Here is a 26,492-nt window from a genome sequence, read left to right as displayed (position 1 = left end):
AATATGTGGGTAAGCCGTACCGTGATATGTGTACCAAATGGAATGTAAAACAAAACGACAACATCGCCGAGGTATCCACGCAGTAATGCATTGGTTTGAGAGAAGTTCAAACAGTGAAGAACATGATCAAAAAGTGTATTGGATCAGAAAGTGACATATAGATATTGCACTGCAACACCTGAGGTGCACACCTGCAGATTCCCAAGTCCAAGCGAAATGCTGTTCAACCGACCTATACGCACCAATCTACCAAGCCGGCTGTTGGTTCCTGCACAACAAAGGCATCAGGAAATTCAGGAACGATTGAAGCAACGTGGAAACCTGATGGCGAAGCAATACAACAGAACGGCTATGCCGGAATTACCTGAATTGGATATTGGACATCGGGTTCGGATTCTGAACAAGGACACACAACAATGGTACCCCGGGAAGGTTGTGGCATGCTGTGATGAACCCCGTTCGTATAGAGTACAGACGCCTAACGGGACGCGTCTTTGAAGAACCAGGGCACACTTGCGTGAACTTCATCCACCCGATTGTGGCGCCAATTGGAAGGACGAACCGACCCAACCAACACATCAAAGTCTACCAACTGCTCGACGGGTACATTTCAACAATGACGCTTCAGCAACGGAAACTAACGGCTGCTCCAGCTCCATGAGAATGACTAACGGCTGCTCCAGAAGGATGACGAGAGTGCTGAGACAACAAGGCCGGACAACTCTCCGTACTCATACTCGACCAGATCAGGCCATGTGATTCAAAAACCATTGAGATATTATGATAGTGAATAACGACCATCAGAAATCAGCCCTTGTAATGTTGGTGCACAGACAATCCGTTGATTGAAATGACGGATATTGGAATGATTCTGTGTTTTCTGTGTTTGGATGATTCTGTGTTTGAATGATCCTTGTTTTCTGTGTTTGAATGATTCTGTGTTTTCTGTGTTTGAATGATTCTGTGTTTTCTGTGTTTGAATGATTCTGTGTTTTCTGTGTTTGAATGATTCTGTGTTTTCTGTGTTTGAATGATTCTGTGTTTTCTGTGTTTGAATGATTCTGTGTTTTCTGTGTTTGAATGATTCTGTGTTTTCTGTGTTTGAATGATTCTGTGTTTTCTGTGTTTGAATGATTCTGTGTTTTCTGTGTTTGAATGATTCTGTGTTTGAATGAGTCTGTGTTTTCTGTGTTTGAATGATTCTGTGTTTTCTGTGTTTGAATGATTCTGTGTGTTTCTGTGTTTGAATGATTCTGTGTTTTCTGTGTTTGAATGATTCTGTGTTTTCTGTGTTTGAATGATTCTGTGTTTGAATGATTCTGTGTTGGAATGATTCTGTGTTTGAATGATTCTGTGTTTTCTGTGTTTGAATGATTTAGTCAGGTTCACTATGTTAACAAATATAATTTCGTTCAAAATTTTGGTAGATTAGCAAAACGATACATTTTTGGAATATTCAGAGCATGAGGAATCCAAAAATTAATGCTTACATTTGCGTAGACACCTTTGCGAAAATGACACTCAGGACAGTGATGAAGATAGTCAGGTTCACTATGTTAACAAATATAATTTCTTTCAAAATTTTGGGATTAGCAAACCTGTACATTTTTGGAATCTTCAGAGCATGGAGAATCTGAAAATCAATGTTGGCATTTGCACAGACACCTGCATGGCCGCCATTTTGGATTTTGAAAATGGCCGCCATAAAATACATATTTTGCGCGATCTCGGCTTCTAGTCAACCTAGAGACTTAATTAAATATGCTGATCCTATGTTTTCTGGGTCAAGGAATCCAATAAATGCCTCAAAATAGTGCTCAGGATTATAGAAAAGCAACAAACAAAGGTAATTGAAAACCATTGTCTTTATATTTGTGATATAACTGTATTACATAATACATGATATTGCAAGTCCTTTGAAGTTATAGGTTGTTATAGGAAGTTATAGGTAGTATCAGATTGAACGAAAAGTCCTATACACAGGATCTACAAGGTCTATACCGTTCAGGAATATGCTTTTACAGATCTTCATCACTGTCCTGAGTGTCATTTTCGCGAAGGTGTCTACGCAAATGTAAACATTAATTTTTGGATTCCTCATGCTCTGAATATTCCAAAAATGTATAGTTTTGCTAATCTACCAAAATTTTGAATGAAAAAACATAGTGAACCTGACTAATACTGTGTTTTCTGTGTTTGAATGATTCTGTGTTTTCTGTGTTTGAATGATTCTGTGTTTTCTGTGTTTGAATGATTCTGTGTTTGAGTGATTCTGTGTTTTCTGTGTTTGAATGATTCTTGTTTTCTGTGTTTGAATGATTCTGTGTTTGAATGATTCTGTGTTTGAATGATTCTGTGTTTTCTGTGTTTGAATGATGCTTGTTTTCTGTGTTTGAATGATTCTGTGTTTGAATGATTCTGTGTTTTCTGTGTTTGAATGATTCTGTGTTTGAATGATTCTGTGTTTGAATGATTCTGTGTTTGAATGATTCTGTGTTTGAATGATTCTGTGTTTGAATGATTCTGTGTTTGAATGATTCTGTGTTTGAATGATTCTGTGTTTTCTGTGTTTGAATGATGCTTGTTTTCTGTGTTTGAATGATTCTGTGTTTGAATGATTCTGTGTTTGAATGATTCTGTGTTTTCTGTGTTTGAATGATTCTGTGTTTGAATGATTCTGTGTTTGAATGATTCTGTGTTTGAATGATTCTGTGTTTGAATGATGCTTGTTTTCTGTGTTTGAATGATTCTGTGTTTGAATGATTCTGTGTTTGAATGATTCTTTGTTTTCTGTGTTTGAATGATTCTGTGTTTTCTGTGTTTGAATGTTTCTGAGTTTGAATGATTGTGTTTGAATGATTCTGTGTTTGAATGATTCTGTGTTTGAATAATTCTGTGTTTTCTGTCTGAATGATTCTGTGTTTTCTGTGTTTGAATGTTTCTGTGTTTGAATGATTCTGTGTTTGAATGTTTCTGTGTTTTCTGTGTTTGAATGTTTCTGTGTTTGAATGATTCTGTGTTTGAATGATTCTGTGTTTGAATGATTCTGTGTTTGAATGATTCTGTGTTTGAATGATTCTGTGTTTGAATGTTTCTGTGTTTGAATGATTCTGTGTTTGAATGATTCTTTGTTTTCTGTGTTTGAATGATTCTGTGTTTTCTGTGTTTGAATGATTCTGTGTTTTCTGTGTTTGAATGTTTCTGTGTTTGAATGATTCTGTGTTTGAATGTTTCTGTGTTTTCTGTGTTTGAATGTTTCTGTGTTTGAATGATTCTGTGTTTGAGTGATTCTGTGTTTGAATGATTCTGTGTTTGAATGATTCTGTGTTTGAATGATTCTGTGTTTGAATGATTCTGTGTTTGAATGATTCTGTGTTTGAATGATTCTGTGTTTTCTGTGTTTGAATGATTCTGTGTTTTCTGTGTTTGAATGATTCTGTGTTTTCTGTGTTTGAATGATTCTGTGTTTTCTGTGTTTGAATGTTTTCTGTGTTTGAATGATTCTGTGTTTTCTGTGTTTGAATGATTCTGTGTTTTCTGTGTTTGAATGTTTCTGTGTTTGAATGATTCTGTGTTTTCTGTGTTTGAATGTTTCTGTGTTTGAATGATTCTGTGTTTTCTGTGTTTGAATGTTTCTGTGTTTGAATGATTCTGTGTTTTCTGTGTTTGAATGATTCTGTGTTTTCTGTGTTTGAATGATTCTGTGTTTTCTGTGTTTGAATGATTCTGTGTTTTCTGTGTTTGAATGATTCTGTGTTTTCTGTGTTTGAATGATTCTGTGTTTTCTGTGTTTGAATGATTGTGTGTTTTCTGTGTTTGAATGATTCTGTGTTTTCTGTGTTTGAATGATTCTGTGTTTGAATGATTCTGTGTTTGAATGATTCTGTGTTTTCTGTGTTTGAATGATTCTGTGTTTTCTGTGTTTGAATGATTCTGTGTTTTCTGTGTTTGAATGATTCTGTGTTTTCTGTGTTTGAATGATTCTGTGTTTTCTGTGTTTGAATGATTGTGTTTTCTGTGTTTGAATTCTTCTGTGTTTTCTGTGTTTGAATGTTTCTATGTTTGAATGATTCTGTGTTTTCTGTGTTTGAATGATTCTGTGTTTGAATGTTTCTGTGTTTGAATGATTCTGTTTTCTGTGTTTGAATGATTCTGTGTTTTCTGTGTTTGAATGATTGTGTTTTCTGTGTTTGAATGATTGTGTTTTCTGTGTTTGAATGATTGTGTTTTCTGTGTTTGAATGATTGTGTTTTCTGTGTTTGAATGATTGTGTTTTCTGTGTTTGAATGTTTGTGTTTTCTGTGTTTGAATGTTTCTGTGTTTGAATGATTCTGTGTTTGAATGATTCTGTGTTTGAATGATTCTTGTTTTCTGTGTTTGAATGATTCTGTGTTTTCTGTGTTTGAATGTTTATATGTTTGACTGATTCTGTGTTTTCTGTGTTTGAATGTTTCTGTGTTTGAATATTTCTGTGTTTGAATGATTCTGTGTTTTCTGTGTTTGAATGATTCTGTGTGTTTCTGTGTTTGAATGATTCGGTGTTTCTGTGTTTGAATGATTCTGTGTTTTCTGTGTTTGAATGATTCGGTGTTTCTGTGTTTGAATGATTCTGTGTGTTTCTGTGTTTGAATGATTCGGTGTTTCTGTGTTTGAATTATTCTGTTTTCTGTGTTTGAATGATTCTGTGTTTGAATGATTCTGTGTTTGAATGATTCTGTGTTTGAATGATTCTGTGTTTGAATGATTCTGTGTTTGAATGATTCTGTGTTTGAATGATTCTGTGTTTTCTGTGTTTGAATGATGCTTGTTTTCTGTGTTTGAATGATTCTGTGTTTGAATGATTCTGTGTTTGAATGATTCTGTGTTTGAATGATTCTGTGTTTTCTGTGTTTGAATGATTCTGTGTTTGAATGATTCTGTGTTTGAATGATTCTGTGTTTGAATTATTCTGTGTTTTTTGTTTTTGAATGTTTCTGTGTTTGAATGATTCTGTGTTTGAATGATTCTGTGTTTGAATGATTGTGTTTTCTGTGTTTGAATGATTCTGTGTTTTCTGTGTTTGAATGTTTGTGTTTTCTGTGTTTGAATGTTTCTGTGTTTGAATGATTCTGTGTTTTCTGTGTTTGAATGATTCTGTGTTTTCTGTGTTTGAATGATTCTGTGTTTTCTGTGTTTGAATGATTCTTGTTTTCTGTTTGAATGATTCTGTGTTTTCTGTGTTTGAATGATTCTTGTTTTCTGTGTTTGAATGATTCTGTGTTTGAATGTTTCTATGTTTGAATGATTCTGTGTTTTCTGTGTTTGAATGATTCTGTGTTTTCTGTGTTTGAATGATTCTGTGTTTTCTGTGTTTGAATGATTCTTGTTTTCTGTGTTTGATTGTTTCTGTGTTTGAATGTTTCTATGTTTGAATGATTCTGTGTTTTCTGTGTTTGAATGATTCTGTGTTTTCTGTGTTTGAATGTTTCTGTGTTTGAATGTTTCTGTGTTTGAATGATTCTGTTTTCTGTGTTTGAATGATTCTGTGTTTTCTGTGTTTGAATGATTCTGTGTTTTCTGTGTTTGAATGATTCTGTGTTTTCTGTGTTTGAATGATTCTGTGTTTTCTGTGTTTGAATGATTCTGTGTTTTCTGTGTTTGAATGATTCTGTGTTTCTGTGTTTGAATGATTCTGTGTTTTCTGTGTTTGAATGATTCTGTGTTTGAATGATTCTGTGTTTGAATGATTCTGTGTTTGAATGATTCTGTGTTTGAATGATTCTGTGTTTGAATGATTCTGTGTTTGAATGATTCTGTGTTTGAATGATTCTGTGTTTGAATGATTCTGTGTTTGAATGATTCTGTGTTTGAATGATTCTGTGTTTGAATGATTCTGTGTTTGAATGATTCTGTGTTTGAATGATTCTGTGTTTGAATGATTCTGTGTTTTCTGTGTTTGAATGATTCTGGATTTTCTGTGTTTGAATGATTCTGTGTTTTCTGTGTTTGAATGATTCTGTGTGTTTCTGTGTTTGAATGATTCTGTGTTTTCTGTGTTTGAAAATTCTGTGTTTTCTCTGTTTGAATGATTCTGTGTTTTCTGTGTTTGAATGATTCTGTGTTTGATTGATTCTGGGTTTTCTGTGTTTGAATGATTCTGTGTTTTCTGTGTTTGAATGATTCTGTGTTTGATTGATTCTGGGTTTGAATGATTCTGTGTTTTCTTTGTTTGAATGATTCTGTGTTTTCTGTGTTTGAATGATTCTGTGTTTTTTGTGTTTGAATGATTCTTGTTTTCGGTGTATGAATGATTCTGTGTTTTCTGTGTTTGAATGATTCTGTTTTCTGTGTTTGAATGATTCTGTTTGAATGTTTCTGTGTTTGAATGTTTCTGTGTTTTCTGTGTTTGAATGATTCTGTGTTTTCTGTGTTTGAATGTTTCTGTGTTTGAATGTTTCTGTGTTTGAATGTTTCTGTGTTTAAATGATTCTGTTTTCTGTGTTGGAATGATTCTGTGTTTTCTGTGTTTGAATGATTCTGTGTTTTCTGTGTTTGAATGATTCTGTGTTTTCTGTGTTTGAATGATTCTGTGTTTTCTGTGTTTGAATGATTCTGTTTTCTGTGTTTGAATGATTCTGTGTTTTCTGTGTTTGAATGTTTCTGTGTTTGAATGATTCTGTTTTCTGTGTTGGAATGATTCTGTGTTTTCTGTGTTTGAATGATTCTGTGTTTGAATGATTCTGTGTTTTCTGTGTTTGAATGATTCTGTGTTTTCTGTGTTTGAATGATTCTGTGTTTTCTGTGTTTGAATGATTCTGTGTTTTCTGTGTTTGAATGATTCTGTGTTTGAATGATTCTGTGTTTTCTGTGTTTGAATGATTCTGTGTTTTCTGTGTTTTAATGATTCTGTGTTTGAATGATTCTGTGTTTTCTGTGTTTGAATGATTCTGTGTTTTCTGTGTTTGAATGTTTCTGTGTTTGAATGATTCTGTGTTTTCTGTGTTTGAATGATTCTGTGTGTTTCTGTGTTGGAATGATTCTGTGTTTTCTGTGTTTGAATGATTCTGTGTTTTCTGTGTTTTAATGATTCTGTGTTTGAATGATTCTGTGTTTTCTGTGTTTGAATGATTCTGTGTTTTCTGTGTTTGAATGTTTCTGTGTTTGAATGATTCTGTGTTTTCTGTGTTTGAATGATTCTTGTTTTCTGTGTTTGAATGATTCTGTGTTTTCTGTGTTTGAATGATTCTTGTTTTCTGTGTTTGAATGACTCTGTGTTTTCTGTGTTTGAATGATTCTGTGTTTTCTGTGTTTGAATGATTCTGTGTTTTCTATGTTTGAATGATTTTGTGTTTTCTGTGTTTGAATGATTCTTGTTTTCTGTGTTTGAATGATTCTGTGTTTTCTGTGTTTGAATGATTCTGTGTTTTCTGTGTTTGAATGATTCTGTGTTTTCTATGTTTGAATGATTCTGTGTTTTCTGTGTTTGAATGATTCTTGTTTTCTGTGTTTGAATGATTCTTGTTTTCTGTGTTTGAATGATTCTGTGTTTTCTGTGTTTGAATGATTCTGTGTTTTCTGTTTGAATGATTCTGTGTTTTCTGTGTTTGAATGATTCTGTGTTTGAATGATTCTGTGTTTTCTGTGTTTGAATGATTCTGTGTTTTCTTTGTTTGAATGATTTTGTTTTCTGTGCTTTCTGTGTTTGAATCATTGTGTTTTCTGTGTTTGAATCATTGTGTTTTCTGTGTTTGAATGATTCTGTGTTTTCTGTGTTTGAATGATTCTGTGTTTTCTGTGTTTGAATGATTCTGTGTTTGAATGATTCTGTGTTTTCTGTGTTTGAATGATTCTGTGTTTTCTTTGTTTGAATGATTTTGTTTTCTGTGCTTTCTGTGTTTGAATCATTGTGTTTTCTGTGTTTGAATCATTCTGTATTTTCGCTAATCATACTGAGCAGTAATTACATTTTGGTTAAGAGTTATAACAGTAACCCCAGATCCCATCTGTGTGTGGTTCAAGTTTCATCTGATTGTGTTTATTATTTTTATTTAGTTTCGTAGTGTTTTGTTGTATACAAACATAATAATTGGTACTCCGATTGGTACTCCGTACTGCGTAGTGACGTCTGGGGGCGTGGCTTTGTCTGTCGCTTGCTGCAAGTCATGATGACGGTCTGTTCTATGAGAGCTTAGTATCGTCTTTAATAAACAACTTTATTCAAGAAGAGTCCTGAACTTACTACAGAGATGGAGTTTTAAATGTTATGTGCTGTACAAAATACAACCTGCCATGCATTTTGTTAAATTTGGACAATGAAGTGCTACCTGAGGCTAGAAGGCAAGTTTAATTAAGAGGGAGAACTACAGACTTGGCATTTAATATGGAATATTTTTTTTTCTTGACTTGGGTTTACTTTCTGAACTCAGTATATCAATCTGGTGAGTTTCTTTTACCCTTCGGTGATGACTTTGTTGAAAGAACCATGTCACTGATAGTCTTTCGCAGCAAGAAGTCAATAACAGGATTATATCACAGGTGGCATGACAAAATGTAAGGACAGGTACATTTGACGATCGGCTACACAATCGGGTACATAAGGGTTGTTGCGTTCTGTATTAGTGGAAAACCACTGCTGCACGTCTACAAAAGTTATTGCCGCTTCCTCTGTAGATGGTCCGTCAACTTGACAATGCTGTTTGTCACGGAGTGGTGGCTTTACGAAATTCTGGCATGAAACAGCGTGCTATTGCTCGGCAGTATGGCATCACTCAAGGTCAGGTGTCAAAGATCCTGAAACGAAATGCTCAGAGGGGTGTCCCTACTCCAATACCGAGGCCAGGACGTCCACGCAGAACCACAAGGAGAGATGATCGCCAGCTGCACCAGGTAGTCTGCAATGGCCGTACTAAGTCAGCTAATCGGCTTAGGGCTGAGTGGCAGCAACTGACAAATGTGCCTGTATCCAGAAGGCTAGTCAACCAACGACTGGTTCAAGCAGGCTATCATGCCAGGCGTCCCCTGAGAAAGCCACGCCTGACCACACAACACAGCCAGCGCCAATTGCAGTGGGCCAGAGAGCACCGTCAATGGCAGCCAGGACACTGGAATCACGTGACCTTCAGTGACGAGTCTAGATTTCTGGTCTATCGTCAAGATGGCCGCGTCCGAGTGCGCAGACAAGTGCATGAAGCCCACAACGAAGATTGTATAGTGCCAAGAGTCCAAGCTGGAGGTGGTGGGGTAACCGTTTGGGCTGCTTTTCATGCAGGGGGCAAAACTGACCTGGTTGTTCTGAATGGAAACCTGAACCAGTTCAAGTACAGGGTCATTCTGGAAGAAACATTGCTTCCATTTGCTCGTGCAGCCTTTCGAGGAAACTTTGTCTTCCAAGATGACAATGCATGGCCTCATCGTGCTCGCATGATCCAACACTTTCTTGCTGACCATGGTGTAGAGCATATGGAGTGGCCTGCCATGTCCCCGGATATGAATCCGATAGAGAACTTGTGGGCAGAATTAACGCGTTAAATCAACAACTTGGACCAGCAGCCGACCTCTGTGCGTGAATTGCAGCAGGCTATTTTAACTGCATGGCAAGCGATTCCTGTCCAAACCTTGGCAAATCTTATTAACAGCATGCCTCGACGTGTACGTGCTCTCCTGAATGCTCGTGGGGGTTACACGAAGTACTGAACTGTAATTTTACTGTCCGTAATCCCAGTCATAATTTAGCTTTTGTTTTTGTTGAATTTTCTTTTGGCTAATGTGCAAAATAAAGAGATACTTCTGGAAAACGCACAGAAGATACTGTCTGAGATACACAGTACTGTCCGTGAATTGAGTTCGATATCAGTTCACATCACTTTCAAGGATCAATTTATTTGCTTCAAAATGTCAAATGTGGTTTTTGTTTCCTTTAAAGGTCACATTAACAAAATCTAGAATAATTTCAACATAATTCCAATGAACTTTTGGTTCTAAGTCATCTTGAAAAGTAAGTTCACCCCCACAAAAAAAATAATCCATATTAAATTCCAAGTCTGTATTTTGGATTTTGGACAAAAAACAGAAAAATCGGAAGATAAGTATCATTAGCCTATTGTATAAGTGATACCAACTGATTCATCTTCTCTGCATTGCAGGCAATTCTATTTTGGTCTCTAGCATCATTTGCTGCCCCAACATATGGTGATGTGCAGTACCCTCGATGGTCTGTGATTCTCGGCTGGTGCATTGTGGTTTTTGCCTTGCTATGGATCCCAATCATGGCCATCGTCGCCATGTACAAGGCTCCTGGTAACATATTGCAGGTAAGCTATACTGAGCTGTGCATACAATCTGATCACTTTCATTCAGTAAAACTAGTTAATCCACGGACTCAGTCAAAAAAGATGAAGTCACCATCTATTTAATGTACACACAAATATGGTAGAAACTTTGAGTGCCCTGTTACTGGAAGAATGCATACATCCTGGAGTTGCTTTCGAGGATTAAGAGCTGAGAACCGAGGGAGCTTGAATGGAGACAAGGTTCAAAACAACACGAGAGGTCGCCGACCTGACTGTGATATGAAATTAACTGGCTTTGTGCTTCAGTCTCATCGTGGGAGATTCCAAATATACTGAGCTTTATATTGCACAAAATCCTGGACATGTGTGATTCTGGTGCAGCAGCCCATACGGGAGAGCAATACTTAATTGATACCAGGATTATTGCCTTGTAGGCTGTAAGTAGTGTTAGGGATAATTTCCTACAGTAGTATGTAATAGATGAACCAAAAATTCAATGTCCATAAACTTGTCAGAAGAGAGTCGCAAATTTTAATTCCCGAGGAGGACAACACTTTCTGTCTTCAAAGAAATACACAGCAAGAAAACAATAACCTTTATCAACAAGAAGAGCACACTGCAATTCACAAAAGCACACAAGGAAGATTTAAAACAAATCCTAGATCAAAGTCCTAAGTGAAAATCCTGGTACAGCAGGGATGCACAAAGAAATATCATACCAAACACCAGCATGCATAGAATACAGTTAACATACAGTATGAACATACAGAATCGACCAGCCAAGTGAAGTATCCTGGCTATTTTAACATCCGTTCTGATTTTTATACATTTTCAAGTGGGAGGAGCAAGTGGAGGGGGGAGGAGCGAAGAGAGGGGAGGAGAGCAATAGGATTGGTTGGGCAAAGTTTGGGTGGGAGGGAGCAAGGATCGGGGGATACAATGTGATTGGTCGAGTGAAATCTTGGGATGGGAGTGCCCCCCGCTGGGAGCAGATCTGCATTTACAAATCCTTTAATGAGAAGAATGTGCTGCTCCAGACTCTTCGGCACCAAGACACTATCAATCATAATGTTGCGTAAATGTTGCAGCGACGTTTTATAATGCCATTGCAGGGACATTTATGATTTAATATTTAGAAAATATACAATAAGAAAGTCCTTATTTAATCAAAAGGTCACTCAGTAGCTATGACAATCACATCCTTTTCCAATCTGCAAACTCATCTTTTCCTCATAACTAAGAGGTATGAACCCATACCAGAGAGCCAGAGAGAGCTAGCCTACATGGATTTTCTATAGGATTTTTATATTTTAGACTAACCTTCATCAAATACTAATAAGCTATTTGATTCAGTGTTTAATTATCGTTCTTTTGAAAGATTCCACTGAGAACGCTGACAATTCCATAAAACTATTTATTAAATAAACTATAAGTGAAAAAGAAAAAAGCGTGCGCTGAGCTTATCTTAACAACGGTCAGCGAAGAGCGATTTATCCACTCCCATTGTTCGACTCTGCAAAATAATTACCAACTACTGTATTTGCATTCGTACTAAGTCGATTATTCACAGTCACAAAGAAAGCTTGTTTACCGAGCGCATTGGTAAGCAAGCCTCGATAAACCAGGAAATTACTTCAGAGAGCCTGGTTAGGCATTGTGGCATCAGTTGTATTATTTAATTATTCACCAAGAAAACAATATCTTTTCTCCAATTTGCTTATACAATTCAATAAGACATACTCGATCCAACATTACATTATTTCCAAAAACCCTATTTGTAATAATATTACCCTCAGTCATTCATGACAATATGTGGTCCACCATTGCCTCCACTAAGAATTTTTACTTTTCTCGAGCAACGATTTTGGTCAGTGCCGGAGATAACTTGCCAACTGTAGTAAATCCCAAATTCTGCATGGAATGACATGGAATGCAGAACGAATTTTGTCAGTGTCGAGAGATAACTTGCCAACTGTATGAGATCCCAAATTTTGCATGGAAACCACAAAAAAACTTGCAGACTAGGAAAGCAGGTTTGTGGCTCATAGAAATTACTTGCTTCATAAATTTACACTTCCACAGTAGTTATGATTTCCCAAGGAATGAAATGGAATGACTGAGGATTCTGAGGCTGCGACTGCCTTTGGAAGCCAGCTTTGTTTTATTGCCAGCTGAAGAAGTCATGGCTTTTGGTAAGGCATCGATGTTTAAAAGACTGAACTTCTGTCGGTGACTAACTATATCAAGACAAGTGGATTCATTTGAAAATCCTTCTGGAGTGACACGGTGAGTCTGAGATTTACCAGGGTGGCAAGACATTTGTGAGAACAGCACCTAATCAATTCCAGATTGCCAGTGAGTGATGTAGCTGCTGTCTGTCTCAGTGTGGTGAGTGACTCCATTACGCAATGTAGCGTCATGTCCAGACAAGAAGGTTTTTCATTGGGACTGGTTTTATATATGGTGATGAGTAACAAAACTAGGCCCAAGACACTGTCTTGGGGGACATCAGCTTCCACTGGAAGAGAAGAGGACATGATTCCAGTGCGAGAAACATGTGTGAGGTGAAGTGTGAAAGCAGAGCATGAAGTGGCCTTGTATACCACAGGCAGTGAGCATGGCAAGCAGAACAAGTTTCAAGGCTGTCAAATGCCTGATATATGTCCAAGGAGATCCTCTTGATTTCATGTTAGACATTTATGACCTCTGACCTAAGTTTGGAAAAAGCAGCAACATATCCATTTCAGGGACTCAAATAAAATTCAAACTGATGGTCGGAGATAAGGCTTTTTGCAAAGAGAAACTAGAGTGGCACTCGGTAGAGAGCATATCTCCACCAGGCTGAATAGTTTACATGTTGTATCCCACTGATAGGCCAGAACTGGATCCGGACCTGAACCAAAATCAAATGGGCTTGTTCTTGTTGCCTAACCAACTCATCCACCGAGTTTTGTCATAACTTATCCACAACTTTTTGAAATATCATGCTATAAATAGTTTTTGGACTCATATCTCAATGGTGAATTGAATCAATTATTCCTTTTCACACACACAGCATGTCCACAAAGTTTCGTCCAAATCCGCCCAAAACTTTTTGAGATATCATGCTATTATATTGGTTTTAGCCCTATCAATCAATGGTGAATAATCACTTGAAAATTCCCAGATCCGGATCCGGGTTTTTACCAAAATCGAATCATTTCGTCCTCGTCACACACCCAACCTCTCCACAAAATCTTGTCCGAATCCGTCCACAACTTTTTGAGATATTCTATTCACAAACAGACAGACAGACAGTTGTGAAAACATAACCTTCATCCACCTTTGGTGGCGGGGGTCATTATGTCAGGAGAGATGATGGATTGCCTGACTTTAATTATATTTTAAAGCTCACTGATATTTCGTTGAGAGCACTTTTCTTGTGAATAGGAGTGATGTTAACTGACTTTCAGAGAGATAGATTGGAGGTGGCAAAGGAGAAGGACAGGCTGAAGAGTGCAGACAGAGGAGAAACCAGACCCAGCAGAGCAGGATTTGATAACACAGGAACTGATGCTTTCTGGGCTCATCACTAATGACAATGTTGAGGCTTTTATACCTTCTGGTGTGAAATAGACAATAGTTATGGGAAGGGGTAAAATGGGGACACAGCAGGATTGCTGATATACATCATATTGGAAGGTTCGCACAGCATCTGCAGTGATTGTGGAGAGTTCAGACTGGAGATGAGCAAGTTCATGTTCTCTGCCTTGCCTAAGGATGGACAGACACTTGTTGCAAACCTTGTGGAGTACCCTAAAGTTTCTTCCCCTCAATCACATTAGCCTTCCATGTTCAGAAAGCGAGATTATTTGCCACAATAGCCTCACCCACAATATTCAGTGTTTTAGGGTATAAAGGATGGATAGGAAAGCCATGGAAGGGAAGGGATGGGATAAACTGGTGCATGAGAGAAAGTAGGATTTTATGAAAGCTCCAGCAGAAGCCCATGGTACAAAAATGCCACAATATAAAAAGGGAAAAAATGGAAGCATTTATTCTTGCATTGGTTGACAGAGCTAAAAAATGGGAGTTCATATATTTCTTCACAGGAAAGAAAAGAGAAACGTCTGGAGCGATTGAGACAGTAGTCTATTGCCTATACACTGCCCAGGTTCAATTTTTTGGCTGATTGAAAAAAAATACAGGTACAGATACATTCAAAGTACACCGCCCCCATGCCAAATAAATAAATATACTCCAACGCTGCATTGCCGGGGGGCCTTCGCCGCCCGGCGATACCACCATGCAGCTCATATAGACTGTATTGGGAGAGAGAGGTGTACAATAATTGATTGATTAATTGCAAAATTAAAATCATTAAATAATGATCATAAAATATTTTCTTAATCAATTGGCAAATAGCATACCTAAACCACCAGTGCTTCATCTGAAGCTGTGACTTTTTGAAAATTAATTAAATAAGTCATTAATTGAAAAAGATTAAATAATTAATTGATTAATGAATAAATCCAAAATATTATTTATAGCCAGATCACTTGGTCATTGTTGTGTCCAAATATTAGCTTCCCAGCTCAAACGGTGCCTAAGATATTGCCCAGTTGAGAAAGAAATTAAATAAGTACTTAATTAATCAATAATAATTAACTAATCAATTAATTGATTAATCAAAAAACAAAAAATACCGTTTTTGCCAAAGCACATTTTCACTATTGTGCCGAAATTTCAGCTTCCTAGCTCAAAGGATGGCTGAGATATCACCCGGACATACAAACAAACAAACAAACAAGTACACATACATTCAAAGTACACCGCCCCATGCCAAATAATTAAATATGCTGCAGCGCGGCATTGCCGGGGCGCCTCCGGCGCCCGGCAATACCGCAGTGCAGCTCATTGAGGCTGCATTGGGAGGGAGAGGTGTACACTAATTGATTGATTAATTGTATAATTAAAATCAATAAAAGATTATCACAAAATATTTTCATAATCAATTGGCTAATCGCATAACTAAACCAGTAGTGCTTCATCCGAAGATGTATCTTTTAGAAATTTAATTAAATAAGTCATTTATAAAAAATTAAATAATTAATTGATTACTCAATAAATAATTAATCGATTAATCAATAAATACTTAATAGATGAAATGATTAATCAATAAATCAAAAATATCCTTGATAGCCACATCACTTGGTCACTCATGTCCAAATATTAGCTTCCCAGCTCAAAAGGTGCCTGAGATATTGGCCAAATGAGAAAGAAAATAAATAAATGATTAATAATGAAAATAAATAAATAATAATCATAAAAAAATTAAATTATTAATCAATTTGGTCAGAGAACACATAAACTACCACTATTTCATCAGAATCTGTAACTTAAAAAAAAAAATTTTTTTTGTCATTAATCGAATAATTAAATAATTAATCGATTAATTGATTAATTAATAAATCAAAAATATCCTTTGCAGCCAAATCACCTGGTCATTGGCATGTCCAAATATCAGCTTCCTAACTCAAAAGGTGCCTGAGTTAATAATGGTCAGAAGATAAATGAAATTTAATTAATTAAATAAGTACTTAATTAAACGCTAATAATTAAATAACTCCTCAATTAATTGATTATTCAAAAAACAAAAAATACCGTATTTGACAAAGGACTTGCTCACTACTGTGCCGAAATTTCAGCTTCCTAGCTCAAAGGATGGCTGAGATATCGTCCGGACAACCAAGAAAGAAAACAAGAAACCAGAGTGAAAACTGAGTACTCTCTTTCAGCGTGCGTCACTGCCGAGCCCCCTTTGGTGCCCGGCAATGACGATTTGCAATGCCTGGAGATGGCATAGGAAAGGAGCGGTGTACAACAAACAAGAAAGAAACCGAAGTGAAAACGGAGTATTCCCCTTTCAGTCTCCTTCGGTGCCCGGTAATGACGTCAAGCAGTGCCTGGCATTGGAAAGGAGCGGTGTACAATAATTTTCCCAGAGGCTTGGATTAACTTGAAGCAACTTTTACATAATTTTCTTTCTCCCCGAGGAGCATTTGTTTCAGGGTGAGACAACCAAACAGACAGGAGTAGCACTATATACAGTCGTGGCCAAAAATATTGGCACCCTTGCACTTTTTTCAAATAATTCAAAATTTCCTGTAAAAGTAAGTTGAAATTGACAAAAGTATTTGGTCTCCACAATTCTTTATTTCACTGTTAATATTACAGAACCTGTTTTTGATTCAGAACTTAATATATTCTTTTAAATCAGAAAATAAAAAGAAATGGGTTTGACAAAATTATTGACATCCGAGGTCGCACACACAGCCTTTGGACAAAATAACTGCAGTCAAGTGCTTCATACAGCCAAGAATGAGCTTCCTGCACCTCTCTTCTGGGAGTTTGACCCACTCTTCTTGTGCAAACTGCTCTAGTTCTCCCAGATTTGAAGGGTGCCTTCTCCCAACTGCTGTTTTCAGATCTCCCCACAAGTGTTCAATGGGATTTAGATCTGGATTCGTTGCTGGCCACTTCAGAACAGTCCAGCGTTTTGTCTTGAACCATTCCTGGGTGCTTTTTGAAGTGTGTTTGGGGTCATTGTCCAGCTGCAAGACCATGACCTTCGAGGGAGACCCAGCTTTCTGACATTGGGTTGAACATTGCGCTCCAAAATGCTTTGGTAATCTCCTGATTTCATCATGCCATGCAAACATTCAAGGCACCCAGTGACAGAGGCAGCACAGCAACCCCAAAACATCACTGAACCTCCTCCGTGTTTGACTGTAGGGAAGGTGTTCTTTTCTTTGAAGGCTTCATTTTGTTTTCTGTAAATATAGAGATGATGCACTTTCCCAAAAAGCTATAATTTGGTCTCATCTGTCCACAAAACCTTCTCCCAGAAGGATGTTGGCTTGTTCAGGTGTGTTTTGGCACACTCCAGTTGGGCTTTATCAGCAGCCCAACTACTACCCGAGAACCCTCCTTTCATTGAGTTGGCGATGGATGATGTGAGTTGAAACTATCGTACCTTGTGTCTCAAGGTCAGCTTGAATCTGTTTGACAGTTGATCGAGGTGCTTTCTCCACCATTCGAACAATCCTTCACTGCAATCTTCGATCAAGTTTTCTCTTGCGGCCACGTCCAGGAATGTTGGCTACAGTGCCATGGGTCTTAAACTTCCTGATAACATTGCGTACGGTGGACACAGGAACATCAAGGTCTCTGGAGATGAACTTGTATCCTTGAGATTGTCCATGCTTTGCTTCAATCATGTGTCTGACCTCTTCAGACAATTATCTGGTTTTCTTTCTTTTCTCCATGCTTATTGTGGTACACACAGTGACACAGAACTGCAGAATGGCTCCTTTTCTCTATTCAAACTGGTTGAATGAGAGATCTTTATATTGCAGGCAGCTGCAACTCACCAAAGGTGAGTTCAATTCCAAAGTAATGGAGAATCACGTGCTTGAAATGTAATTATTTCGAACAACTTCTAAAAGGTGCCAATAATATTGTCTGGGCCATTTTAGGATTTCTGTGTGGAATAAGCTAAGATTTAGCCTTTTTTCAGCTTTTTTGTTTTGTTCCACTGCAACAACAACAACAACAACAACAACATGCATTTTAAGGCCATTTTCCCTGCTAGAGCGGGGGTTAGCCTTGCGGTCCCCATGACAATCTTCTCCATTTTGCCCTATTTTCTGCATCTCTCCTTGTTAACCCCCTTGCCCGCATTTCTTCTTCCACCATCTTCAGCCAAGTCTTTCTCGGTCTTCCCCGTCCTCTACTTCCTTCTACATCAATTTCCATCACTCTTCTCAACCAGTCACTTTCATCCTTCCTCAACACATGACCAAACCATCTCAGCCTGTTCCTCTTCACAGCATCAATCACAGGCAATATTCCCTTCATCTTTCGCAATTCATCATTTGTCTTCCTCTCTCTCAACGATACTCCGCACATCCATCGAACCATTCGCATTTCCACCCTTCGTTGCTGCTCTACGTTCATTACCCATGTCTCGCTCCCATAAATCATAACACTTCTCACACATGCAGCATACACCTTTCCCTTCAGCTTCAGCGACACTCTCCTCATCGGCACGCCACTCAGTTCCCGAAACTTCTTCCATGCACATCTCACTCGAGCAACCGTTGCCGAGTCTGATCCACCTTCTCCATTCAGCATGTCTCCGAGGTAGCAAAATGTTTTCACACCTTCCAGCTTCACGCCGTCTCCAAGATCCAACTCAACATTTCCTCCATCTGCAGCTCCCTCTGTGCACACCTTACATTTGAATGTAGCTGCCACACTGGTAAATGACCCTCTCAGACCACTACATTTTTGATGAACCCACTCAGTGCACATTGTACATTGAATGGAGTTCACTCCGACACCCTTCCTGCACACAGCACACAGCCACTTCCCAGTTCTTTCCACCTCACCACATGCTTTACCACTTGCCATCACCTTCATCTTCCCGATATTCACCTTCAGACCTTTTGTCTCCATACATTCCTTCCACTTGTTCATCTTTTCCTTCAGTCCATCCATACTTTCCGCAATCAACACCAGATCATCTGCATACAACAACTCCCACGGTAAACCCTCCTTTACGTTCTGAGCCAGCACCTCCATCACAGCTACAAATAGTAGTGGACTTAGTACCGACCCCTGATGCACTCCCACCTTCACCTCGAACTCACCACTGTTCCCGTCCTTCGTCCTTACAGCTGTGCGCCCTCTTTTGTACATTGCCATCACTACTCTGATCAACCATTCCTCCACTCCTAACTTCCTCAATGCCCATGTCAATACTTTGTGTGGAACCCTATCGAATGCTTTCTCCAGATCAACAAACCCAAAAAACAACTTCTTCCTCTTCTCCATGTACTTCTCCTGCAACTGCCTCACAATGAAAAGCGCATCTGTCGTTCCTCTTCCTGGCATAAATCCAAACTGCATTTCGTCGATCTTCACTTTCTTCCTTATCCTCCTCTCCAACACCCTTTCCAATACCTTCATTCCATGCTCCAATAACTTTATCGCTCGGTACGAGCCACACTCCAGAGGGTCACCTTTCCCCTTGTATAGAGGGACGAGGGTACTCAGTTCCCAATCCACTGGAATGCGGCCTTCTTTCACCACCAGATTACAGATCTCTGTCATTCTCTTCACACCCCAACTTCCTGCTGCCTTCAGCATATCTCCCACAACTCCCGTCGGCCCTCCCGCTTTTCCACTCTTCATTGCTTTTATCGCTTCCTCAACTTCCTTCTCAGTTATCTTCTCTGCCGGTCCTAAAACTGGGTTACTCTCTATGTTGCCATCCCATTCATTCTCTGTATTCAACAGCATTTCCATATATCTTTTCCATCTTCCTTTAATTCCATCTGGGTCGACAACGATTTGTCCCACTTCATCCTTCAAGCAACTCACCCCCATCACATCACACCTCTCTTTCGCTATGTGCTTTGCAATCCTGACTACTGCTTTCTGACCCTCTTCCGAATCCAAGCGTTCTCCGAACATTTTCCGACATGCCTCCTGCGCCTTTGCTCCCTCTTTCTTTGCAGCCTTCCTGGCTGCCTTATAACTTTCATGCTCTGCTGTTTCTGCTCCCGTACCCTTCGCCTTCTGCCACTCCTTGAACTTCTTCCTCTTCTCGTCAATCCTCTTTCCAACTTCATCATCCCACCACCATGTTTCCGAGTGCCTCGGTGGTCCTTTTGTCCATCCACATACCTCACCAACGGCTCCCAACAGACTAGCTTTCATTGACATCCAACCACTTTCAAGCTCAACCACATCATCCTCTACCCTACTCAGCCTCTCTTTTAATGCCTCCCTTACTGTCACCTCTTTCAACCTCCACACCTTCATTCTCGGTTGGTACTTCACCCGCCGAGCTCTCCTCGCACCTTTCACCCTTATGTCGCAGACAACCAAGTGGTGCTGTGAAACAGCCTCCTCCCCCGGGATCACCTTTGTGTCCCGAAGGTGCCCCCTATCTCGCCTACGCACCATCAGGTAGTCAAAGGTTGTCGTCGACCCACCTGACGTGTATGTAACAAGCTTATTATCCTCTTTCTGGAACTGAGTATTACAAATCAACAAATCAGCTCCATCAGCAAACTCCAAAATCCTTTCACCTTCTCCATTTCTCACACCATATCCGTAACCCCCATGAACTCCCTCAAAACCATCCATACTCCTTCCCACATATCCATTCAGGTCTCCTCCCACCACAACAACTTCCTCATCTTTCACGTTTTCCATCAGCTTCTCTATCGTACACCAGAACTTGTCCTTCTCTTCATTGCTTCGACCAACCTGCGGAGCATATCCCGAGTTGACGTTCACCAAGAGCTTTCCAATCATCATTTTCACCATCATCAACCTATCACTCACTCTAGTCACACTCACCACACTGTCTACAAACTCCTCAGAAAACAGGACACCAACACCATTCACGCCCTCCGGGCACCCTTGCCACACAAACTTGTATTTCTGTCCCTGCCTACCCTTCACCATTCTCACACCACTTCCCTTCCATCTCGTCTCTTGCACACAACATATGTCCACTCTTCTTCTGACCAATACTTCCACCACTTCTCCTGATCTCCCTGTCATTGTCCCTACATTCCATGTCCCAAACCTCAGAAACCAATCTCCACTCCGGGCTGCACCCTGCCCATATGTACTTGTAATTGTCATGGTTCTCTTTTTGAGGCAATGTTTTTTTTATGGCCGGATGCCCTTCCTGACGCCAACCCTCTTAGTCGTCTCTTACGACACGCAGGGATACGGTGTACCTATTCTGACCAGGGTACACACTGGGAAACGTTTAAAACATGGAAATTCTGGGGGGGGCCTCAGCATCACGGCTGCGGTTTAAACATATTCCAACAATATCCAAACAGAACCATGAAAACCATGAAAAACAATCTGGGAAAAGTCTCCAAGCAAGAACGTGGATTTGAGAAGGAAGGAGCAGAGGCGGAAGAGAAACGAGATACAGGGGGCGGGGCACAAGCCGAGACGAGGAGGAGAGCAAAACAAGCATGTGTCCGGGAGGAGAGAAAGAATCAATATATAATTCTTTGTCGAGGGAGGAGGTGAGGGGGAGAAAATAAAATAAAAGAAACAAGCAATACAGCGAAGGAAATAACCCAAACCGACAAAACACCGACGGGGGGAGGGAAGCCCCAAGTTACCAGGCCGCGCACGAGGTACGACTCAGAAAACGATTAATTACACACAAGTTTGTACGAATTACAAACCAATACCAACCGGAAACATACAATAACACATACACAGCAAAATAACTAGTGGAAATTTGACAAAGACAAGAATGGGAAAACACTTAAACTTCGATGCCATGGAGAACTCGAAGTACGCTTCACTCGCCCGAGGAACCGGAATCTTCCGGGCATAGTCGATGCCAAGGTGAACCGAGCCAGCTATGGCCTGGGAGAGACAATCGGCGACAGTGTTATCCTTCCCAGCAACATGTTGGATGTCCGTCGTGAACTCGGAAACGAAGGAGAGCTGGCATTGTTGACGGGCAGACCACGGCTCCGAGACCTTGGCCATGGCAAAAACCAGGGGCTTGTGGTCCACAAATGCTGTGAATGGGCAGACTTTCAACAGGTAACAGAAGTGTCGGACAGCTAGGTAGAGGCCTAGGAGCTCATAATCGAAGGTACCGTACTTTCGTTCGTTTGGGCGGAGCTGCCGGCTAAAAAAAGCAAGAGGCTGCCAGGCCCCGTTGACCCACTGCTTGTGCACGGCGCCAACCGCGTAGTCCGAAGCGTCCGTGGTAAGAGCAATCGGTTGTTCCACTGCAAAGTGTTGTAATAATAATAATAATTCATTTATTTTGTATAGCGCTTTTCAGAAGCCCAAAGGCGCTTATCCACTGCAAACCAAAGAAATACATACGTGGATACCAAAATATTTTTTAATTTCAACAATTTTCTGAAAGAAATGGTGCATTATGTAAATAAAGTGCAAGGGTGCCAATGTTTTTGGCCACGACTGTGTATATATATATATATATATATATATATATATATATATATATATATATATATATATATATATATATATATATATATATATATATATATATATATATATATATATATACACACACACACACACACACACACACATATATACATTTTTATATATATATATATATATATATATATATATATATATATATATATATATATATATATATATATATATATATACAGTGAAACCTTGACTTACGAGTGCACCAACTTACGAGTTTTCCGAGATACGAGCCGTCGCTCGGGCGGTTTTTTGCTTTGTGATGCGAGCCGAGATCTGAGTTACGAGCTTACGCCACCCACCATTAGGTGGCCCAACAAGCGTTCAGGTCACGTGGTTATCTTGCCGTGCAAGCATCTCTGCCGTATATCGCTGCTGCTTTGTTTTCGCATTTTGTTTATTTTGGAAAATTTCTTAGTTTTAACCATGGGTCCTAAGAAGTTGAGTGCCAAGGGCAGTGCCGAGAAGAAGAAGAGGATGATGTGCTTGGATATAAAACACGTAATCGTCGAAAAACATGAGCGAGGTGTGCGTGTTGTCGACTTGGCGAGGCAGTACGATCGTAGTACTTCTACGATATGTACGATTTTGAAGCAGAAGGAGTCGATAAAGGCTATAACGCCAGCCAAGGGCGTTACGATTATTTCAAAGCTCCGGACCTCTGTCCATGAAGAGATGGAGAAGTTGTTGTTTGTGTGGTTGACGGAGAAGCAGCTCGCAGGAGATACCGTGACCGAGAGCATCATGTGTGAGAAGGCACGAGACATTTACGGGGATTTGGTGCAGCAGACGGCGGGAACATCAATGGACGAGGCATCGGAAGTCATTCAAAGCCAGTCGGGGATGGTTTGATAATTTTAAGAAGAGGACTGGCATTCACTCCGTCGTCAGGCATGGTGAGGCAGCAAGCTCGGATGTGAAGGCAGCTGAAGATTTTATTATAACTTTTGCCGAACTGATAGAAGCCGAAGGATCCATCCCCCAGCAAATCTTCAACTGTGACGAGACAGGGCTCTTCTGGAAAAAGATGCCGAGGAGGACGTATATAACGGCAGAGGAGAAGAGCATGCCAGGCCACAACTTGTTCAGAGTGCCGGCGATAGCTCGCCTTCTCTTTGTGGAAGACACGGTGAGATCCTTCACATCCAACAACTAATGGGACGCAAACGGGGCGCCCAGTTTAGCGGTACACACATTGATGAATCACCCTGCCTGTGAAACACGGACATGACAGGTTATAGCTGGGTCGGGATTCAAACCCAGGCTGGACAGTTTAGAGTCAAGTGTGCGTACCTCCAGTCCAGGCCATCCTGCCAACCTGTATGCTGCATACAGGTGAAATATAAAGCGCGAGATATTTTTATATATACAGTACTGTATATTTCAAAAAAAATTGGTGTGGTTTTTGGCGGGCTGGAACGGATTAATAGCATTTCAATTCATTTTAATGGGGAAATTTAATTTGAGAAACGAGCAAATTGAGTTACGAGCTCGGTCACAGAACGAATTAAACTCGTAAGTCAAGGTTTCACTGTGTATATATATATATATATATACATACACACACACACACACACACACACACACACACACACACACACACACACACACATATATATATATATATATATATATATATATATATATATATATATTCTCATGTCGCATAAATATCAGACTAAGTGGAGATGGCAGCCATGTCCTTTGGTGAGAGGGCGGATTGCAGTCTATGCCAGTTGTTGGCCCACACAAACAGCCAGAATTTATATTGTTAAGAAATTGAAACTTTATCCTTTGTACACCTACTTGATGATCTCCCCTTGATTACCTGGTTTGCAACATTCCAGTTCATTGAAAAAAATTTGCCGCTCAGTTTTTCTTGATTCAGGGTTGCAGCAAACCTGCTTCAAAAAAAACAAATTTCAATATCTTCAATATATATAGCTTGTCATCGTTTTGCCCTTCACATCATGAAATATATATATATATTTTTTGTATGTGTAAGCAAACACGATTTTCTTGTCGTCTTCTGATGCTATTTGTATTTGGCTACCTATATGGACTGGTCAATGTGTGTACCGTCCCAAGGATGGACGTTGAACTGAGCGTCCTGTCTGCCTGCAATAGTTAGTGGACGTTAAAGATCCCACGGTGTCCTTCGTAAAGAGTAGGCGAGCTATCGCCGGCACCTTGACCAAATTCCAATTTCCTGCCCTGACTTCTTGAGTCGGAGTGGTGACGCAACCAGAATTGTCACTCAGTAACTGCTTCAGCAGCACCAACACTCCACATAGGACATGGCAGTATGATGATGATGATTATCTTGTGGTGAAGGCCATTGTCACATTGTGTCAGCAGACAGGTATAAAAAAAAGGATGAAATCAACAGGATATTGATCGAGGTATGCGAACAGAAGCTGACATTTTGGGCATTGATCCTTCGTCAAAGCGTCAGACTCATTTTTGCTCTGACAAACGGTCAACGCCCAGAAACATCTGCCTCTCTTTGCACACCTCAATCAACGTCCTGATGATTAATCGACCATCCTGCAGGATCATTGTTGAGCATGTTACATTTCTAGCTGAGCTATGCCACAGGTCCATTGTCAAGCATGCAACCAATTGAGCTGCCCTGCTGAATGCTGCCAAATAAGACCGTGGTCGTAAACATGATTATTTGAGTTCTGCATTAAAAAAATTTTTTTTTCTCTTTATGTTGCTTCCTGTATTTTGTATTTTCATTTTATTCTTGCAAATTGTCATTCCTCCCTATAGAAATTCTGCACTGCCTGCCGACCAGACCCATCATGGGGACCTTATTTGAACAAACACCGCACGGGTCGTTACATTCCTCATCCAGAAGAGAAAAAAGAAAATACTTATGATAACAAGGCATTCAACTAGACTTATCAGAGTTTTTATAACTTACAGAAAGAAGCCTGTGGTAAAATACCACGATATAAAAAATAAAAAAAGAAGCCTTTAATACTTGTGCTGGTTGAAATAGCTCAAAATGAGAGGTTAATTCTTAACAGCAAAGAAAAATAAATTGGGGAGTGATTGAGGCAACGGTCTGTTGCATATACACCGCCTGGGTTCATCCTTTTCTCTGATTGAAAAAATTATAACTTTCCCATTGGTTTGGGTGTGTTTCAGGGTGGCACAAATAGACAGCATCAGCCTATTATATATATATATACACACACACAGTATACTGTATATTTATGTATGTATGAGAAATTTTCAACTGTTTTAAATATCAATAAGAATTTTTTAGGGATCACATTTTAATCCTGGTTGGGAGATGGGTTTCATTACAGCTGTGAGATTATTTGAATGTTTTTGGCCTTTCTAAAAGATGTAGCCGACAACCAACACTCATGTCACTAGATTTTATCAAAAGGTTCTTCGTCAAAGATTTTTGTTGTACAATATTTTGTGTAAGGGGCAACTGTGCTTTGTTTCTTGTCAAATGTCACTTTAGAATGAATGTTCATTGTTATTCTGATGGAGCTACGTCATTACCTTGGATGCTTGTGATTGTAAATCTGGCTATTTCAGCATGAACATGGCAGACAAGCTCAAGACGTTGTTTGCTGTGCTTTCACTAAGGAATGAATTTCGTCATGTTTATTCTTTATACACTGGGTTTTATTTTTCTTTAATTCACTGTTCCTGTCCTGAAGAAATAATGCTAAAGGGATATGAGTCTTTTGAATATATCTTTACAACAAATAAACTTTCGCTTTTTTAGGTGATGCTTTGTTTTTTTTTGGTAGAATCAGTTGCAAAGTCTTTCGGAGAAAATTATACGTTTGTATCTCTCAGCTTTAAGGCCACAAGGTATTTGAATGAAATATATCTCCTCACTATTATCAATATCTCCTGAAATCCATGTTTCACTGCTCTCTCCATTAAGGAGAAGGCTTTGGCCTTCATTGGCATTTTCTTCCAGAAAACCAAGACTCAGGTTTTTGTCGGTTTCAGGAAAGGAACAGGATCAGCACATGCTCCTTTCCTAAAGCAGGAAGGTTTTTAGGCCTCTTGCTGTTCCACCCTATTTTACTTGATTTTGCATCTTCATTGTTTGACCAAGGCTGAGCGAAGGGAGGTCAAGGCCATTTATTTCTGATATGTGAAACACCCTGCAAACCA

At 39.3% G+C, this 26,492-nt stretch overlaps 1 protein-coding gene across 1 annotated transcript in view; it reads left to right on the top strand.

The window, feature by feature from the left end:
* The window catches only part of LOC137425186 (sodium- and chloride-dependent neutral and basic amino acid transporter B(0+)), a 106,149-nt gene extending 80,059 nt beyond the window's left edge, over nt 1–26,090 (top strand). The window contains exons 13-14 of the mRNA XM_068113347.2: nt 10,122–10,289; nt 25,113–26,090. Of these exons, the coding sequence (XP_067969448.2) occupies nt 10,122–10,289; nt 25,113–25,241 (297 nt within the window). The 3' untranslated portion in view covers nt 25,242–26,090. The remainder of the gene's footprint in view (nt 1–10,121; nt 10,290–25,112) is intronic.
* Nucleotides 26,091–26,492: the final 402 nt, after the last annotated feature.

Source organism: Myxine glutinosa, chromosome 4 (assembly GCF_964187855.1).
Source record: "Myxine glutinosa chromosome 4, kmMyxGlut1.1, whole genome shotgun sequence".
NCBI lineage: Eukaryota > Metazoa > Chordata > Myxini > Myxiniformes > Myxinidae > Myxine > Myxine glutinosa.
This window is presented reverse-complemented; position numbering and strand designations above follow the sequence as displayed.